This window comes from Euprymna scolopes, chromosome 12, assembly GCF_053919585.1.
Source record: "Euprymna scolopes isolate OS-2025 chromosome 12, ASM5391958v1, whole genome shotgun sequence".
Taxonomy (NCBI): domain Eukaryota; kingdom Metazoa; phylum Mollusca; class Cephalopoda; order Sepiida; family Sepiolidae; genus Euprymna; species Euprymna scolopes.
The window spans coordinates 85,562,855-85,582,863 of record NC_136493.1 but is presented as its reverse complement, the minus strand read 5'-3'; the positions used below and the strand labels follow the sequence as shown (position 1 = coordinate 85,582,863).

Below are 20,009 nucleotides of genomic sequence, written 5' to 3'. Positions count from 1 at the left end.
GCCAAGAAATCTATACTACCACAGAATAATTAAAGGAATGAAGTATTGCTTTACTGTAAAAAGAAAAACAATATAAAAGCAATAATAATAGAAAATTTATTAATGCCTACAGCTAAATATACCCTCCCATAAAAAAGAAAAATTAAATTCTACTTTTTATTCAATTACATGTGAATACCTTGAAAATCTTGCTAGAAAGAAGAAAAAGAAAACCAATGGTTTAGAATATAGAGTGAGGATCAATTTTGTATATAAATTCAATGTAGGATGATCATCATCTATTTTTTAAGGATGCACACTATTTTTAACCACTAACTCTAAGTCCAAAAATTGCTGACATAAAAGACCATCCCAGAGAATTTATCTCCAGAATAAAATAAATATTTTTTCTTAACTGCTCTAAAATGCTAGATATCCCAGAAAATGGGATCTCATTTTATATTAAACTAGTGGGGGTACCCGGTGTTGTCCGGGTGTTTGTAAGTATGTGTGTTGGGGGGGGGGGTAGATAAAAAAAATAAGGCTCGAAAACAAATATTAAAAAAACAAACAAAAAAAAACAGCGAAAAAAGTTTTGGGAGGGAGGTAGGCTCGAACCTGATGGTGGGGAGGCGGGGGGCACCCGGCCTTGCTCGGGTGTTTGTTGTGTGTGTGTTGGGGGTTAGATCAAAAAAGTAAAAAAAATGCTTTAAAAAAACAAACAAAAACAAAAAAAAAACTCGGATCCGATGGGGAGGAGGGTACCAGGAGGTGTGTGTGTATGTAAATCAAAAAAGAAAGCTCGAATTAAAAAACAAAAAAAATGTTTTGGGAGGGAGGTAGGCTCGAACCTGAAGCCTTGAGACTAATAGTCTGATTACATACCGCGAGGCCAGAAAGCCAGGGACTTTTGATCTGTCGAAAATGAGCGTTTGAAAACGAATGTTGTTTTCTAGGTCATACCAGCAGTAGCAAGCGAATTCACAATGCGAATTTTGTCATCATTGTATAAAAGCGGGCAAAATAAATTATTTTTACAACCACGTTTCATAAGTGCAAGATATTATTATGTGTAGCATACAAAAAGTTATAAGAATGAGCCAGCAAGCCGAGAAACAGCGGGGAAAAAAGCCTTTGATGGACATACAGAAAAAATGCACACACAAACACACACACATTTTCGCTTTTATATATATAGATTTATATGTGAAACTGATCCCCACTAAATTAAAACTTTATTTTTTTTTCAGGATCTTCACAAAAAGTAGAATCTCATATTTTAGTCGGGGGTTCATTGAACTAAGGGTATTAATTTACATAATACTACAACAACAGCAACATCATCATCATCATTATTATTATTATTATTTTCTCACAAGGAGCTTTCACATAGGTCATCAAAGATCTCTCCTTGAAAACAGTCTGTCGTGTTCCCTGGAAGCTGAGTGACAACAAGTCTCTCCAGGTTTCCAGTACTCTCCATCTCTTTTGATAACATTTGCAAATAAATTTGCATTATCGCAATAGCTGCTTGCGATTGATTTCTAATTGGTAGCGGCTATTGGTCTTCACTGGAATTTGAGTGACAATAAATCTCCCCAAGGTCCCAATTCTCTTCCCACTTATCCGGCAGAGGTCTGGTCAGTTCCTTGGTCTTTCCTTCCTCCTTGACTCAACTTGAGTGGTTTCACTCTTTTTTGGGGTGGGTGGCGGCAGTGATGTGATAATGGGAGGATGGGGTGGAGTTAGAGAACTTATAGATATCTGGCTTCAGTGTTCTTGGTTCCATGTAGCACTTCATGTTTTACCTTTGGTGTAGTTTGTTTGGCTCGCGCTTGTTGCTCTTCTGTGTTAGTTTCCACATTCAAAGGTTTTTCTTAATATTTCAGCTGTTTTCATTATTGTTGTTTGTTCATTGTATTTTTCCAGTCATTCCTTTGATTCCAATTTCTCTCATTCTTCTTTCAAAGTTTTTTTGGGATTGTTCCTAGTGCTCCTAGTATTATAGGTATTATTTTGATTTTCTTCATCTTTCATATCCCTTTCAGCTCTCTGACTAGCTCTGTGTATTTGCTCCATTTCTCCTTTTCTTTGATATTCACCGTGTAGTCAGCTGGAACAGCAAAGTCTACGATTTGACAGGACTTTTCTTTCTTGTTAATTATTATGACATCCGGTCTTCTTGCTTGGATGGGTTTATCAGTTTTCATGTCCATGTCCCATAGGACTTTGTGATTCTCATTTTCAAGTATTGTTGCCAGCTTATGTTTGTACCACTTGTCTGTACGTTCGAGATGCAGTTGTTTGCATAATTCCCAGTATACTACCCTTCCCACTTGATCGTGTCTGTTCTTGTATTCCTTTTGGGTCAGTTTGCTGCATCCACTTACTATATGGTTTATCGTCTCATCTCTTTATCCACAGAGTCTGCATTTGCTGTTTTATTGTGTTTTGTCGATCTTTGCTTTAATGTGGTTGGTTCTTATCGAGTTGTCTTGTGCTGCAGTTATTTGGCATTCAGTTTTTCGGCTTATTTGTTTTTTTTCACATCCATGTCCAAGTGTTTTCGTTATTTTCATCCTTTGTCATCCTTATGAATCTTCCATGCAGTTGTTTCTTTTCCCACTTTTCTTTTCTTGTCCTATTCTTTATCTCTGTTTTCTGTTTTATTGATTTTTCCGTATCTCTCGCTGCTATGATTATTCTTTCAGTGTTTTGCATTATGTATTTTTTTAGTTCTTTTTTGCTGTCATTCACAGAGTCTTCTATACTAACCAGTCCCCTCCCGCCATCTTTCCTTTTTACGTAGAGTCAGTCACCATCGTCCTTCGGATGTAGTGCATTGTGCGTGGTCATGAGCTTCCTTGTCTTCTGGTCGAGCTGTCTCAGTTCTTCTTTAGTCCACGTAATTGGTCCTTGGTCAATGTAGGAGAACCCCTTCATACTGAGACAACTACTATTTATTTGGATACTGCCAGAGTGCCACCTTCTTTGGGGGAGCTGGTCCCCCCCCCCCCACATTAAAAATGACCTTTGTGGAAGGTTTAAAAGTAACGCCATTTCTGCAAGTCATCTTTTTAATTGACTACATTAAATTTGAACGCTTGCCCTTTCCAAGTCGCATCATGGAGTAGGAGTAGACATCAGATTTTCTTTCATTTTCTTTCCTGCCTTCGTGTCACGTGTTTGAGTCTGCCTGCCTTCCTACTACTACTCTTTTTTTATTAAATACCTGAGCAACACCACGCACCCAGGCTAGTTTATTATATAGAAAAACTGAATTAACTATTTAATATTGATTACTCACAAGTTTGTAAAAAAATAATTTTTCCATAAATGAATTAATGTACACATATTTTTACTAAATTTATTATGATTTCAGGTACTGTAACCCCTCCTGTCACACCTGTAACAACAGGTAAGAATGTGAAATATCAAGTAAATAATAAAACATTTAATTGTGCACATAAAGTTTTAATTGTTAATTTATTAAATATTGAGCAATTGAAAAAACAGCTTAAAACAAAATCATGCTCTTAACAAAAAGAAGAAAAATGTTTTTTTTCTACAAAGGCTGCTTTTTAGCTATTACCCAATATTAAATGCTGGAAGACTGAAAAAAATACCATCAACTTTAATGGAAAGGCAAACTAGAACTCAGTTAATGATAGCCTATTCCACAAGTGAAAAAACATAGTAAATTTTTTATAAAATTACTGTGTAGGAAAATTTTTTTATAAAATTACTGTGTAGGAAAATTTGTTTCATTTGTTGACACATAATGTGACATAATCCTTAAATTGGATTATGTATTTTATGAAATTTTAAAATTTAATTTTAGGCTGCCGAAAAATGTATCGTATTTTTTTTGTTATTATTTTATTTTTGTGGCCGAGGCAAAATGAATATGGAAGAAAAAAAGAAAGTATAGAAGAGAGAGAAGGAGAGGCTAAACCTATAAAAAGAGAAAGAGAGAGAGCATAGAAGAAAGAGAAAGACTTCAGCAGACAAGCTAGTGAGTTGGCAGGTGACTCGGTCAGTGACACACTTTCTGACTCCTGCTAGTTACTAAGCGAGAGAGGGAAAGAGACATTTTTTGTGGTAAAAAATAATCGGCGGACCTGCTAAACCAGGCGCACATGGAAAATTTCCACCCAACAACGACACTCTGACACTGAGTACATATGACCTATCTATTGTTTTAAAGTTAAATTTATCAAAAGTTGTATATGAACTCTATTTAGAAACAAACTGTATTTAAATTGCTTTAAATTGCTGCAGAATATACATTATAAAATAGTATCTATTCTATTTTTTCAGTGGTACCATGCACATATGAAGAAGAAGTCACAGTTGAAAATATTAAAAGTGGCGATATAACTATTAATTCATCAAGCAATGCTAAAATTATTAAAACTATAGTACCTGGAGGCAAAGTTTTTTATTTTGATATTAAAGATATGAGTCCATCATTAACTATTTATTTCAGTCAAGCTAAAAGTTTAGTAAGAATAGCACTTAGTGATCCTACTAACGTGAAAAATTATGATGTAAAAATATATTTTAAAGATGGAGTTCAGAACTTTCAGGTGAGTTAAAAACATTTCTTTCATTTATTTATTATATCTCTTTGTCAATCTCTTATTTTAATCAATAATCCATTTTCAACTTTTAATAAATAATATTTTGCAATTAGTTTTTGTAAAAAATATCTCATGATATAATAAAATAAGATTCTAATGATAATAATTGCCATCATCAAAGTCATCATTATCTGGTTTTGGTATTTAAAATGCAGCGAATGTCCCAGACCCTGTGTTGATCAACATAAGGCAACATCTCATCCTGTTCTCCATGTGGTTAATTCCATAAAGATGCTTTCAGCCAGGTTACATACAGTTACATCACTTTTTTGCACTGAAGTCAGATCTTTCTTGGTCTACTACACTTTCTATTGCTTGAGATATTCATGCATGTTATGAAATTGATACAAGAGGTAACATGTTATACATCGCTGAATCACTTGAGGTGCTAAGCATATAAGGAATTCATAATTCCAACAATACCATGATGAAGTATGGTTTAAGGGATCGTTTCTTCCAGTTTACAGCCACATATCAACCTGATCATTGCACAATCCATATGCTTAACCTGTTGCAGATCAAAAGTGTTCAGGGTTATGTCTAAATGCCAAATGACAGAGCAAACATCAGATGAAAAAACTTTGCCTTGAATCTTGAAGGAAATGTACCAAGATGTAAAGATTGGCTTCCAGAACCTTCCCCAAGGCACACAATAGCGAGTATTGATAGTATTTGCAATAACAGCCAACATTCAGCATATTGCCCAAGTAGCAAAAGTAGCTTCAACATCATGGATGCCATTAACATCCGCATAGACAGAGCTTGACTATTAATTGAGTAAGCAATATTGACATGTGCACTGCACATAATTTGGCTCAACTACTAGCTTCCCTATAACCATTGCACTTTTTGTGAACCTATAGTTTGCACTGAGAACATTCAATGGAATTTACACTCACGTCTCTCTGGTAGACAGTGCAAAGAAGTATGCTAGCATCTTCCAAGGGGTTGAGATGAACACAGAAGATTAAAAATTTGTCTTCATTATGCTGACCAAGTCTCCATGTCAATCTTCCATGTATGCAATTTGGAGATGAACTCCTGTAGAGAATCCGCAATAACAACAAGAATGTCTATATACATAAGCTCCCATGAGATATCCATATGAAACTCACTTTACAGCACCTATAACTAGAATAAAGAGAAGTAGTTGAGTACAGAGCTCTGATGAACATAACCCCTATTCTAAACTTCTTCTGGTATTGACTGTTGGCACAAACAAGACTTTAACCATTTGCATACATACCCTTGACAACATAGACAGCCCATACTTCACCACTAAGATGTATCATTGCCCATCAAAGTACCTACCAAGATTACAAGACAACTGGCAACCACTTGTGAATCATCTCATGAATGCGTTCAAACTTAAGGCCAGAATAATTGCTACAGGTAAGGTTTAAGATGTAGCCCAGCTCCTGTTCCTTTGAAATCTGGCCATAACAGAAAGTTATTTCAGGCAATTGCCTCACCAACTTAATTCTTTTTGACAGCAGCTTGGAGCATCTCAATGATATCATTTTTCATTCTGTGAATAGTCCTTTTAATCAATATTACAGACACATGAGGAGGAGTAAAAGGATGATCAGTGACTTGCGATACCTCAGGAAGCAAGTTACTTGGCCATTCAAACTTCACATTTAGGATTCTTGCATAGTGTTCCACTTACACCTTCATCTTACCTCCACCACTAAGTGTGATCTTGTAAATATCATTTCGGATACACTTTTCGTCCATAACATCCTGGTTAGTGCTATCCATTTCTTTGGCTGACTGGTAGGCATCATTACCATTAGGTTATATATTATCAAAAGTTTTGAATTAGCAAACTCTAGATGTTTGATAGCCAGTTTGGTTTCAGCATAAACAGGCTTTACTTCTTTGGTGTCAACTACATTACCTGCCTTAAGTGTATTGTAAACTTTGAAGTATGCCTGCTTTTCCTTGATTCTAACTTCAACCTAATACTTCCACCATCAAGTCCCAGGTTTCTACTGATGGTTTTTAGAGATATCAAGCCTAAGTTGGCACGTTCATACAACAGTCCTTTAAACTAAATCACTCATTTTTCACAGCATTTCTAGAGTTGTTTTTGGCAGCAGTAATATCTATTTTGGCCTTGAAAATTTCATAGAAATGGCTAGCAGTAATTTCAAGGATCATATGCAAGACATACATCCAATATATCATTCTTATATAATTTATCTTCATGTAAAACATGTCCTCAACCTTCACTAGCCAGGTTTCATTTTTATACATCATTACACTACATACACAGGCCTGATAGACTCTTCTCTTGGTTGACAGAGGTAAATGTTTTGCTGGCTAGTAATAGCAAAAACTCACTAACTTACTCCACCCACTCCTAATTCATGCAATCACACAAGCAAATAGCACAATAATCGACTCATAATAGGCAGCATATGACTCCTGATTATATCTAAATTGAAACTGTGCCATTATAATCAACAAAGCATTACCACTGTTGACCAAAAAAAGAGTTTATCAGGCATGTTTACACAGTATGGAAGTGAAACATGGCCAGTGAGTATGGACAATGTGCTACATGGCGAGAAATGATGAGAATGAAATATGATGAATGTGTAGTGTCAGTTTTAACAATCTTCAATCAGAAGGAAGATTAAATCTGGGCAGTATAGAAAGATGTGTGCAAATAGAAAGCTGCCAACACATGCCAAAAATAAAATGGAAATGAAACTGAATATGATGCTGATAGATACTCATATTTTGAATTTAGAATATTTGCTAAGTATTGTACATGTTACATCACTCAATAAGTTCGGGGCCTAACTAATGAAATGACTTTTAGGCAAAATTCAACTTTATTCATGAATATAGTCTCTTTTTAAGGTAATGCACTGATTCCAATACTTCTAACAGTTTGATGCTTTGGGAGGGGGTGCTAAGTGGTTAATAGACTGAAAACCTGGGTATGCCAAGTTCAAATCCAGTTCATTCTACAATATATATAATATATGATATAACTTCTCCATATGAGATAAATCTTTTTTCCTTGCACATTCTTTTAAAGTCTGCAAATAGATAGTAATTGCTGGGTACTAAATCTGGAGGTCCATTGTTGTGATTGATTTGTGGTATGGTGCACTTTCTTGATGAAAGATAACCAAAATCTGAACGCCAAAACGTTGCTTGCTGATACCATATCTTTGGTCACTTTCATCTTCTGCTGTTCCCTCAGCTGACTCAGCCGATTTGATTCTGGAGTTAAATAGTGAATCCATGTTTAACCCATTGTCACATTAATGCAAAAACTCGTTTTTGTTGCATTGAAACAATAGCAAACAACACTCTAAAGCATTGATACATTGTTATGTTTTTAAATCGACTGTAAACAAATGTGACACCCATTTTAAATGTAGCTTTCTCATTTACAAGTGTTCATAGAAATGGTGAATACACATACTTTTGATATTTTCAACTCCTTTGCTATCTTGTGCACTAATAATAGCACTTATCAAGCCATTGCTTTACTTGAAGAGTAGTTTTCTCTATCAGAAAGCAATGATTTATCAACACATTTGAATTTTCCCATTGTTTTGAAAATTTGCATTAGTTGTATCACTTAAATAAATAATTTGTAAAATGATAATCTGATTGGGTGCAAATTTTGATACATGGCATTTGAAGGTTAGTACTTTATAAAAATCACATTTTTTTTTATTAGTGGGATACTGTACATATAAGACTAAGACTTGAATGCTGCATTATAATGAATACTTGCAATTAAAAAAAAAGTTTTTTTTATCGTATCTTATGTATTTTATTTGCAGAATCTTCAACCTAATCATATTGTAAATTTACCACAAGATCAAGCTATTTACAAGATAGAAATTAATTTCAAGAAATTAATTCCTCGTAAATGTCTTGAAACAGATATTAGCATCAAGGATTGTATAGTGAGATGTGAGTATTTTTAATTACATACAATTTTAAATAAATTAAATATATTTTAATATAAATACTGCGATTCAAAGTAATTATTAAATATTCAAAATAGCAAAATAAATCTTTATTCATATTTAGGAAAAAAAACTGTAGAATCATGATACTTTTATGTTTTATTGTCATAAAAATTTGTTGTTTAATTTTAAATTAATTTTTGCAACCATATATTATTTTAGTTGTTCCTTTTGAATATTAAATCAATATCTTCCTAACTTATTGGTTTTATTTAATCATCTATACAATGTATCCAATGGCATCCAACATAGGTGACACATTATTAAAGAAAATATTTTCAATTATGACAAACGTAAAACTTTGTATTGATAAATACTTGGTATAAGAATATCAGGGTAGAAATAAATTTATATACTAAATTATTTGAAAACCCAGTATGGTGTGAACATATTAAGTAACCATCCAAAAATATTTTCTTTTTACATAAATAATAAAAATATTAATGGGTAGGTAGACATATCATATAGGGTCACTAAAATTTTAATTTAAGTTTTTATTAATCATCAGTTTTTAAATAAATTTTAGTTAAAAACTTTTTTCTATTTATCAAAGACAATTTAAAAATTTAATTTTCCTATAACAGTTTTCCTGTGCTTAAAAATAAGTTAACTTTACTTTTTAGAGGTAAAAATTTATGTAATATGTAGTTTAAAAACTAGCAAACTTATGACAAGCATATATTTGGCATCGATAGAGGAATAATTGGTTTGATGTAAAAATGGAAAATAGTGTGTGTATATATATATATATATATATATATATATATATTGTTACGGGCTGGGAGAAGCTAAGTCGGGGTGATCGCCCTGGTTAGAATCTTCGACTCTAAAATGGCGCTTCAGCCTTACCTTCTTGTAACACAGAATAAAAATAATAGAAAAAGATTTAAAGCGTGTTGGGTGCGGATTCGCGCCCTGAAATGACACGTCTGAGATTCATGAATAATTCATTTAACCATGAACAATTCAAACACAAAGCAAGAACGACAACACGTGGATAAAATATCATAAGGGCTGCATGTAAATGAAATTTAATGTAACACTTCAATGGGTTGGGGTGAGGTCAAGCAAATGAGAAATTAAGCAAAAAAAATAATGAAATCAAACAAAAGAAAAAAAAAAGGGGAATAATAAAAATGACATGAGTGTCTTTCTGGAATAGCAGCCCCAAAAAATATATAAACATGGATGGAGGCGGGGTTGGATTTGGGAGCTGGGGTATTACAAATAGGGTACTTAACTGTCGACAGAATATATCGAATATATCGAATCAAAAAGTTCACCAAAATTTTTAATAGCTAAAGAAGTATCAATTTAAACTAGTTAAAACATATCAGAGCACTTAGCTGAGTGTTTATCTTGTTTTTTTATTTACAATCAGTGTCATGCAATCTTGTCTTGTTCAAACCCTCTAAAAGAGAAGCTACTTATTCAACCATGGAAAACATATTTTGTGATAAGGTTGAATATCAAATTTTTGATAAAACTCAGGTGGAAATGAATACAGATCATTGAGGCTCTGAAAAATAAATATGAAGCTAATTCTCCAAAAAGACTACAGTTTACAAGTGGATTCAATGATTCAAAGATGGAAGAGACTGTTTTTAAAATGACCCTCACTAAGAAAGATCAAGAACATCAAAAAATAGTGAAGACATTGAGACTGCTCAAAAATTTATTAAAGAAGAATAACTCTCAATCTGATAGATACATCCCATGACATTCGCGATGAGTAAGCAAATTAAATTCTCTATGATAATTTGTGACTGAAGCAAGCTTTCATCATAATGAGTTTCAGAAGAGGTACGGTCTGAGCAACAGAATCTTCTAAGTGATTTCTCATTAAAATTATCGAACAAAATTGAAGAAACTCATTTTAATGACAGAAGAAGCAAAACAATGTACCACTACTTTGCTCTAAAAACCTACAGAATTTTTCAAAGACTCTTTGAACCTGGAAACATTGACTTGAAAAGCACATTGACCTGACTAGCATCTATGTTGAGAATGAGCTTTTGTCATTTTTGTAAAACTAATTCATTTCCTGAATATTTCGCAAAATTTTTAATACACTCATATATATAATTTTTTAAATTAAAATTTGAACAATGAAATTTTATTATTTTAACCTTTTTTTTTTCTTTTCACAGCTACAACCGTCCCTCCTACAACAATAGGTAATTTAATTTTATCAATAATTAATGAAAGAAAAAACTCTTACTTCAATACACATATAATAATCTTCAGTATTACTAGTTGGAACACTTGTCCATATTGAGTGAGAAATTATAACCATAGACTTAAAAATAACGTTCCTTTCATTCTGTAACTTTAAAATATTGATTATTAACAATTATTATTAGTACTAATGTATTTGTAACATAAATTGTTGACTTCTATTTACCTTGGTTTGGGTAAGCTGACACATCCAATCCTCACTCAACACCTGGAAGAAGAAGACAACTTCAATCAATCATCAACATTGCTTCTCTCTTCTTTCTTCATTTTGTCTTCTTTTCCATCCAAATGAGGATTATAGAAAATTTGTATGGATAAATGTCCGGTTGTAAAGAACCACCACCACCACTTATAAACTTATATACACATACACTATAGTATTCACATATATCCACTTCTAGCCACTGGTTTACAAAAGGGAGTAGTTCATAACTTCTACTAAAGATGCTGTAGAGGCTCCATTTTTGGTCAATGCATCCACTAACCCAGTGTACAATTATTTTCTGGTCACTTATCATTTCTCTTAATCTTGCTACATCCACTCTGAGTTTTCTGTCACATATAACATTTGGGTTTCAAGAGTATCCATTAGAGATTTATTGTCCATATAACAAATGACATGAGGCAATTTATCCAAATTAAATATTTCACAAATAAGAGAGGCCACAAGATATTCTGAATCAGCTCCTTCAGTCAACGAAAGGGTCTCTGAAGCCAAAGGACTTTTTGTTACTCTTACCAATCTTTTCGATTGCCAACTAATAGGAATAACTTTTCCATTGTCCCCTTTCACAAATACAATATGGCCACCATGTGAGGATCTGTCTAGTATACTAGCATGGGTAGCATCAAAATAGATAACCACACTCAAATTTCTGAAATCATCTAAGACAGGGAAATAAAGACCAAGTTGCTCCCTTTTAAGTTTTGCAACAGCTTTGGTAACTTCACAAAGTAGACTGACCTTAGGCTGTTTTCCAGTATCACTAATCATGCAAGTCTCAAAACTTAAATCCGTTTAAGATGCAACCCATAACAACTGACCTGCTAGTCTCTTCAGATCAGCACATTCCTCAATAGTAAGGTGATTATCTTTTCTGATACATCTTTCTCTTCGAACAACAATTGGCTTCACACTATCCACATATGCATTTTGTGTAACTTGAATTCCAGATGAGTTTTGTGATGCATCCAAGTATGTGATACATACTTAAAAGATCCACAGTCATGGGTGTTAATCTTAAAATGTCGCATAAGGCCAACAACAACATTGAGATTGAATTGTAGATCACCACAGAAAGCAAAATCATCCACATGAGTGCACAGTATGCTACTTTAATTCGCCATTGCTGTTATGCCACAAAAACAAGGCATTATCAAAGGCACTACGAGCACCACCCAATTCCAAAAGAACTTCCTTTACCCTCTCATACCATGACCTAAGAGCATCATTTAATCTATAGATGCACCTCTTCAGTTTCCAAACCTCATTACAAGGACAGATATCCTCTGGAGTCTTCAAGAATACCTCCCTTTCCATGGGGTTACCTTGTAAAAATACAGCAGAAATGTCCAACGACTGTAACTGTCAAGAATTAATAGCAGCAAGAAACACTATCCTGAGACTTTCCCTGGTACATGTAGGCAAGTCTTTTTTCAGTAGTGTAGAATCCTCCTCAAATCCTTCAGTAACTAAACAAGCGTTAATCTTCCTTTCGCTGTTTTTAAACTTCTCAGTCAATATCCAACGAGATGATGCAGTATTCTGTCCAACAAATGGAACTACTTCAAATACATCATTTTTCTTTAGATTATCCAACTCAATTTGCTTAGCATCAACCACATTTTGAGATAATTCCTGGGTTTTTGTCAAAATGTTCTGGAAATGGCAATTCACACCATCCTTCTACATGATCCCAATTTACATAGATGGGCTCTTCATGTTCATCAATATGCACATTAATCCAGTCTCGATACTTACCCGTTTGTATGGGCTGTCTACTCAGAACTTTAGCCTGACTCCATTCGGTCTTATTATACAGCTTATACCTCACATAAGAGTTCCTACTAGGTCTAACAGTATTATCTTTAAGATCAGTATCAGCAATATCATCTATCTCATCATCTTGATGTGGACCACCATCAACAGAACAATCATTCAGAGATTCATCACAGTCATCAACATCCTCAGTCTTCTGCCCATCTATCCTGCTATCCTGAATAATAGTTTTCTTCTTCTGGCTGACCTCACCAGAGGCAAGAGGAAGATCTGGCTTCACCTTCATCAAGTGACAGGGATGTAAGGAGCACCTCCATGACGAATAAGAATAAACTGCTCATCCCAGCCAAGAACTATAGCAGGACCTTTCCAACCTTTCTTATTCTTTCGTCGATAGAAGACTCTGCCACCACTCACACGTTGAGTGTCAGCGTAAGTTCTCACCTTATGACGCAGAGCTCTACAGATTCTCTCACCGTACTCAACTGGAATAAAGTTCTTTCTCGCACTATGTAAAGCGTTTATATTGTTTCAAATCACATCTGAAGAAGTACTTTATTGGGGGACTATCCACCAGAACTGAAGGGGGTATTTGGATTTCATCCAAACACGAGCTGATTTGGACTAAAACCACCATGATTCTGCAATGTGTTCTTGGAACTAACAGCTTAAGTCAAAGCAACATCTGGGTCACAATTAACATCTTCAATTGTCTTCAACATGGCTTCAGCCACGATTGCATTATGACGTTCAACAATACCATTACTAAATGGAGATTCTGCAGTCATTGTAGTGGTCTCAGCATTCAACTTCTTATTCATCTCCCTGGACCTGTCATTGGAGAACTCGTTTCCATTATCAGTCAGAATCTTCCGAGGTGATCCAAAGTAACATATTCATATTTTGTACACACATTGCACAATCACATCTTGCTTTTTCCTATCAACTAGACATGCAGCTGAATACCTTGTAGCAGAATCAATCAAATGAAGTATCCAAATCTTGTGAATATACTCCTTTAAATCCATGCACACTACATCATTAAAAACAGTAGATAATGATAAACCAACAATTGGGCCCGATGGGAGTCATCTAAATTTCAAACATATCTCACAAGTATCACAACACTTCTCAATCGAAGAAAATCACGATCACAAAAATCCTTACTTTCCCTGACCAGCTTGCACAATTTTTCCTTTGATGCATGATTGAATAGTGTATGAAGCTTAATTGCTTTCTTCCACTTATCATTCTCCAACAATGCCTTCAATAATTCTGTATGAAGAACTATCGAGGTCTTTAGAACATTGTTTAATCCAAGATGTGAGAAGTTTAAGGGAATACAATAATGTCCCGATAAAGTGCAATGAAGTTTCACATAATATATTAGCAGAATCACCTAATAAAATCCATTGCCTTTTTCATAGAAGATTTGCTAAGGCGAAGAGGTATCTCATTACTAACAACATTGGCTTTAATCATAAGTCTCCTCCCACCAATAATAACAGGAAACTGAACCTCTTGAGAAGACATCACTTCAACCCCATCACCAAACCTAAACTTTGTTTTTACATTTGATCTCTTGACAAGTGCTCTATCTTCCTCACTTAGGGTATCATAAAAACACCTCAGCCAGCTTTCACCCGCAACAGTTCTAGTACATGCACTGTCCAAAACACCCTTACCCAATGATTCCTTAACCAGGGTGCTTATCTCAGGTTCAGAATTCAACAGTACAATATTGATCTCTTGAGTAGGTTTATCACGAGACTAAGAGCAATATCTGGCTAAATGCTTGTTTGAATCACAATAGAAGCATCTCAACAGTCTACCATCTTTACCAATTGGATTAACCTGCTGATAACCATATGACTCAAAGGGGTTATATGAAGGTGCTTTACTGCTTGAAATCTTTGATCCACCACCAAATCCTCTGCCACGGGAGTTTCTATTGAAACCACGACCATGCCAGCCTTCATGCCAGCCAGATTGCAGAGCATCCTCATGCTCAGTTTTCATAACAGGTTCAGCCTTAATACATGGGGCACCACCACCACCACTATCTGTCCCAGGGTCCCCAAAGATTTTCAATATAGAAGCCTTCATGTTTGCATGTCATCTCTTGGCAAGTGGCATGAGCCAGTCTCTCATTCTCTTTAGATATATTAGATGCTATCAGAAGCATGAATGCCAACACTCTGAGGCAGTACAACTGTCTGTTTTTCAAGCTTATGCCGCAAATATTCAAACTCCACCAAAAAATCAGTAATGCTAACACCAGAGGACCTTAGATAACTATAAAAATTTTCAAAAGCAATAAATGTCTGAGTATCTTAAGTTCAAGATCAGTGAACAGTTCCCACACTTTAAGGTCCTCTTTCCACTCATGGTAACTCTCCTCATCCAGAAGGATTGGGGGCGTCCTCAAACTCTGTAGAGCCTTGGAAGCCTGCTGGGACACCATTGTCATATGTAGACTCAAAGGAAGGTGATGCAACTATAATACATTAAAATTTACCACTACTGCACCAGTCTCCAGTTCTGCTACCATGCTGACTTCTATTTACCTTGGTTAGGTAAGCTGAAGCCTCCAATCCTCACTCAACACCTGGAAGCAGAAGACAACTTCAATCAATCATCAACATAAATGACAGCATACTTTTTCATTGCTTGAAAACTTAAAACTTTTATAATTTAATTCACTTGGCAAAACAGTTTACAGACAATATTAATAAGTTAGCTACTTCTGCTATGATCTATCTTGATAGACAGATAGAGAGATACATACATACAAAGAGCAACATATTGCGACTGTAGATTACATATATCACTTATCAATAATAATTAATAATTAATAAAATATTTTTCTCAATTCTTTTGAAATAATTTTCAAAAAGTATTTAAAGCGTTTGTTTTTCAAATAAGAGAATGTTTTATCCCTTTGATGAGAAAAGAATCTCTTTTAAAAAGCCTAGATTTAAGAAATATTTAGATCTTATTAAACAAATAAATATATTCAATCTTGAATAATATTTTTGTTGCTGGCTCTTATAAACTCACTATTGATGCTGTATTTCCAATAATGAGCATTGATTATCCTATTAGGAATTTCTATTGTATTCCCAGATAGCATCTTGTAGGATATGTTTGAAAATATAGTTATAAAACTTTTTCTTAAATTTCAATATATATATATATATATATATATATATATATATATATATATATATATATATATATATATATATATATATATATATATATATATATACTCAGCTCGGATAAAAATAATTTCTAAACAAAACACTTTTTCATTACTTATATGTCTTCCGTACAAAGATTAAAATCAAGATATATAAGATCAAATTCAATATAAAACTGATGTATTTGAATTTTAAAATGGGAAGTTGTGCCCAAGTTATTCCCCTTATAAACCCTATAAAATGATCTAAAGAAACTGAAATTTGGAGAATATTTATTAATTGATGTCTAATACCTATTGCTGGACCTCTTACATTTAGCAGTTATATTCCAAAGTTTATAATGATTAGTTAATTAGTTTTAGAAAATTTTACATATTTAAATTTGACGCCATTTCGATATTATTTTTAAGGAATTTCCAATAATAAAAACGTCAGTTATATATATATATATATATATATATATATATATATATATATATATATATATATATTGATTATTTTTTAGTTTGTAAATTCAATCTAAACATATTTACAAATTTATTTAAGGAGAGTAGAAAGTGAACCTTGAGTTTTGTTCTGGATGTTTTGTAACTCTCACTTTATTTTGGTTTGTGCATCTTCTATTTGTCTGTATGTTGAAAGTGCAGTCGTTTGCAGTGGATTTCCTTCCCAACTCAGGCATGTCTGCTTTTTTATTCCTTTTGCTGCATTCATTTATGATGTTGATTATCTTTTCGACTCTTTGTTCAGTGAGACTATATTTAGGCAGCAAAATGTTTGTTCACATTACTAATAAAAAATAAACTATATACATGAGATGGTTTAATTTTTTTCTTTGTGCTTGTGAATTTATATTCACCTTTGCATTTCTTGAATATATGTTTGAGTGACATAATGTCTATGATACTCTGATAAAAATGTAGCAGATAGATTCTAGCTGAAAATTACCTCTATTTTTTTTTATCTCTGTCGGATGTTTTCTTTGGGTTTTCATTTCCAGTCACCATGTTTCTATGAAGTTATGATTTTGTTACTTGCTGTTTTTTTTTTAATTTTTAGGTATGTTCACCACAAATAAGGCATATTGCAACTTTGAACTTAAGCGTCTAGTAATAATAGATCTGTTAGTTCAGTTGTTCTGTTAAGATTTTCTACAATTTTGATAGGCAGGTTATCGGTTTGTAATTTGTTTAAGATCATTTCCTTATCATTGTGATTTTGAATCTAATTCTTTTTGAAATCATCCACACCACTCTGGCTGCTTCATTCATACATTTTATATTTTATATTAGTCTTTAATGTAGGCTCAGGAACTTTATAAGCTGGAATCCATGTATTCTGTCATGTCAAGGTGCTTTCCAGTTTGCCATTTTTCTTCAAGTTGTCTTGAGTGTTTCTTTGCTTTCAAATTGTTTCATCAATTTCCTGAAGATCTTTCCATCTTCTTCAGTCACTTGGTATTTCTGTCCCAAATGAGCTATATTGTCATTGAAGTGTTTGTGGCTATTAAGTTAGGGGCCATATTTATAGAACGGCAACCTATGCAGGAATGTGATGAAAGGCCTTGAAAGTGATTGAGACAAGAATTGAGCAACACATTAGTAGTCAGATAAACATAGATGTGCACATCTTCCTTTATGGTCCATTTCTTCCTCTTGATTATTTTTGTTTGCTACATTGATAATTTCTACCTACCAGTATTCGATCTCTGATATTCTTCTTCTTCATCTTTTATTTACTATAATAAGTGGTGTTCCCTGGAGTCTGACCGACAAATTTCAGATTTACAGCATTTCTGCCTCTTTTGATAACTGTTAAATCATTTTGAGTTATTGCAACAGTTTTTACCATTGATTATTATTATTATTTATTTATTTATTCACAGAAAAAATGAAAAAATCATAACAGGAATTTATAAATGTGTTTCTATATTCTATTGACATTCAGACATTTGAAAACATAAATAAAATAATAAACTATTTTTTGTTTAAGAATTTTAAAGACGAGGATTGATAATTTGGATTATTCAAGCTATTGTCCTCATTTTACATATTATTCTCAAAATGTTTTGGCTGATGTAACCTCCGACAATTAGGTGCATCTTATTAACTTGGGAATCTATATGTTAAATTTGTGAATGTGTTCAAAACTTTTAACTAAATTCTTTATTTAATCAATGAATTACATATTCTGTTCTTTAAAACAAAATATTTTTTAAAGACATTTTGTATTCTTATATGTCAACAAATAAGAAGTAAATAATGTATAAACATTTATATATTTTTCATAGAAATTCTTTTACACACATAACTAGTACCATTACACATCTAAAGTATGACTAGGTCCAAAATAATCTATTCTAAGTGATAGTCTTCTGAACGTTGAAGGTTCAATCCTTAGTACAGGCTATACTAAAAATATAATGAAGAATTATTTAAGATTTCTACCTAGCCATGGCTGACTAAATGAAAGCAATTTACCTCATAGATTAAAGAGTATGGTTTGAAATTTCATACAAACGTCTGAGTGAACCAAGACACACCTGAAGATAGTTGTGAGATTACATCAGTTGAAATGTTTTAAGAATAACATCCAAGATGAAGACAGTAGCCTAAATAATCCAAATAATAAACCTATATTATTTTTAATCTAATTTATTTTCTTTTTTAACAGAGCCATGTACTTCGTATGAAATTATCTCAATTTCGGAAATTGATCAAGGCAATGTGAATATTACTGCATCAAGCACCAAAGGAAGCACGAGAGATATAGTTGCTAATGGACAACTTTTTTCTTCCAAAGCAAATGATCTTAATCCATCAATAATTGTTGATATTCAACCTAAATTTCTTCATAATATGCAACTTAAAAACACTGTTAATATAAATGATTATGATGTACGTCTAACTTTTGATGATTCTACAACTGAAGCAATTTTGGTGAGTTATATTAGTTTTTTAAATTCTTTTTACTTATAATATTTTTTGTAAAATTTATATTTTATGATCTTACAAAAATATTATACATCAAAATATGACCTATCCTTCTCACATTGTCAACAATATGATGATTATCTCGATTATTAACTGAAATTTTAGAAATTTTTTTCCTATGTAATATTTTTACAATTAATGAAGAATGTTAAGTTAAATACAATAAAGTGGCTTATGCTAAAAAATAGATATTTGTGTTTAAAATGGTTTGTTTGGCATTAGATTTAATGCAGTACATTTATAATTCAAATCTAACGACAATAACTTAAACAAAATATGATATGGTGTAGACATATGTAGATATTTTATTAGTCGTTGTAAATAAAATAATAGACTAGACTCTCTACCCTTGATTGAAAAAACACTAGAAGAAGAATGCCACTGGATTAAAAAATTAACAACTTATGAAAATCTACTTGAGATTATTGCTTGCTTATATTTTCAGAAAATTTTGCAAGAATATGAGGAATATAAAAAAATAAAATCAAGTATATGAAGAAAAAATATAAGTAGAATCAAATTAAAGATATTAAAAATTACAATATATTTATAATATGCTTTTATTATATTTATATATATTTATATATATATTTTATTATATTTATATTTGGGATATAGCATATGTAATACGACATTAGTTGAGATAGTAATTTAGACAATGCTATTGGTGATAATCACTAATTTGACAATATTCATGTTAGTTGGTCCACCATGTTGACAAAATCTACCAACTTAACCACAGCATATGTGATACTCCTGTCTACTATTGTGTGCTTTCATGTGATTAACAAGATCTGCTTTGGACAACAGAACCTAGTCACATACCTCACAGACCAAAGATCTCCATGATTGAGTGGCTAAGTTTGGCATTTCCTACATGCTCTCTTGAGCTTAGCTTGGTTTATCTTAGCTGCTTCAAAGTGTTCTGTGCCCCTGTATATCAGTGTCCTTCA

The 20,009-nt window shown here is 33.0% G+C and overlaps 1 protein-coding gene across 1 annotated transcript in view; it reads left to right on the top strand.

Moving 5' to 3' along the window:
- LOC145291081 (otogelin-like protein) overlaps positions 1–20,009 on the top strand; it is a 201,916-nt gene that overhangs the window by 148,444 nt on the left and 33,463 nt on the right. The window contains exons 31-35 of the mRNA XM_080136596.1: positions 3,362–3,397; positions 4,300–4,568; positions 8,435–8,567; positions 10,774–10,800; positions 18,737–19,002. Coding sequence (XP_079992722.1) covers positions 3,362–3,397; positions 4,300–4,568; positions 8,435–8,567; positions 10,774–10,800; positions 18,737–19,002 — 731 coding nt within the window. The remainder of the gene's footprint in view (positions 1–3,361; positions 3,398–4,299; positions 4,569–8,434; positions 8,568–10,773; positions 10,801–18,736; positions 19,003–20,009) is intronic.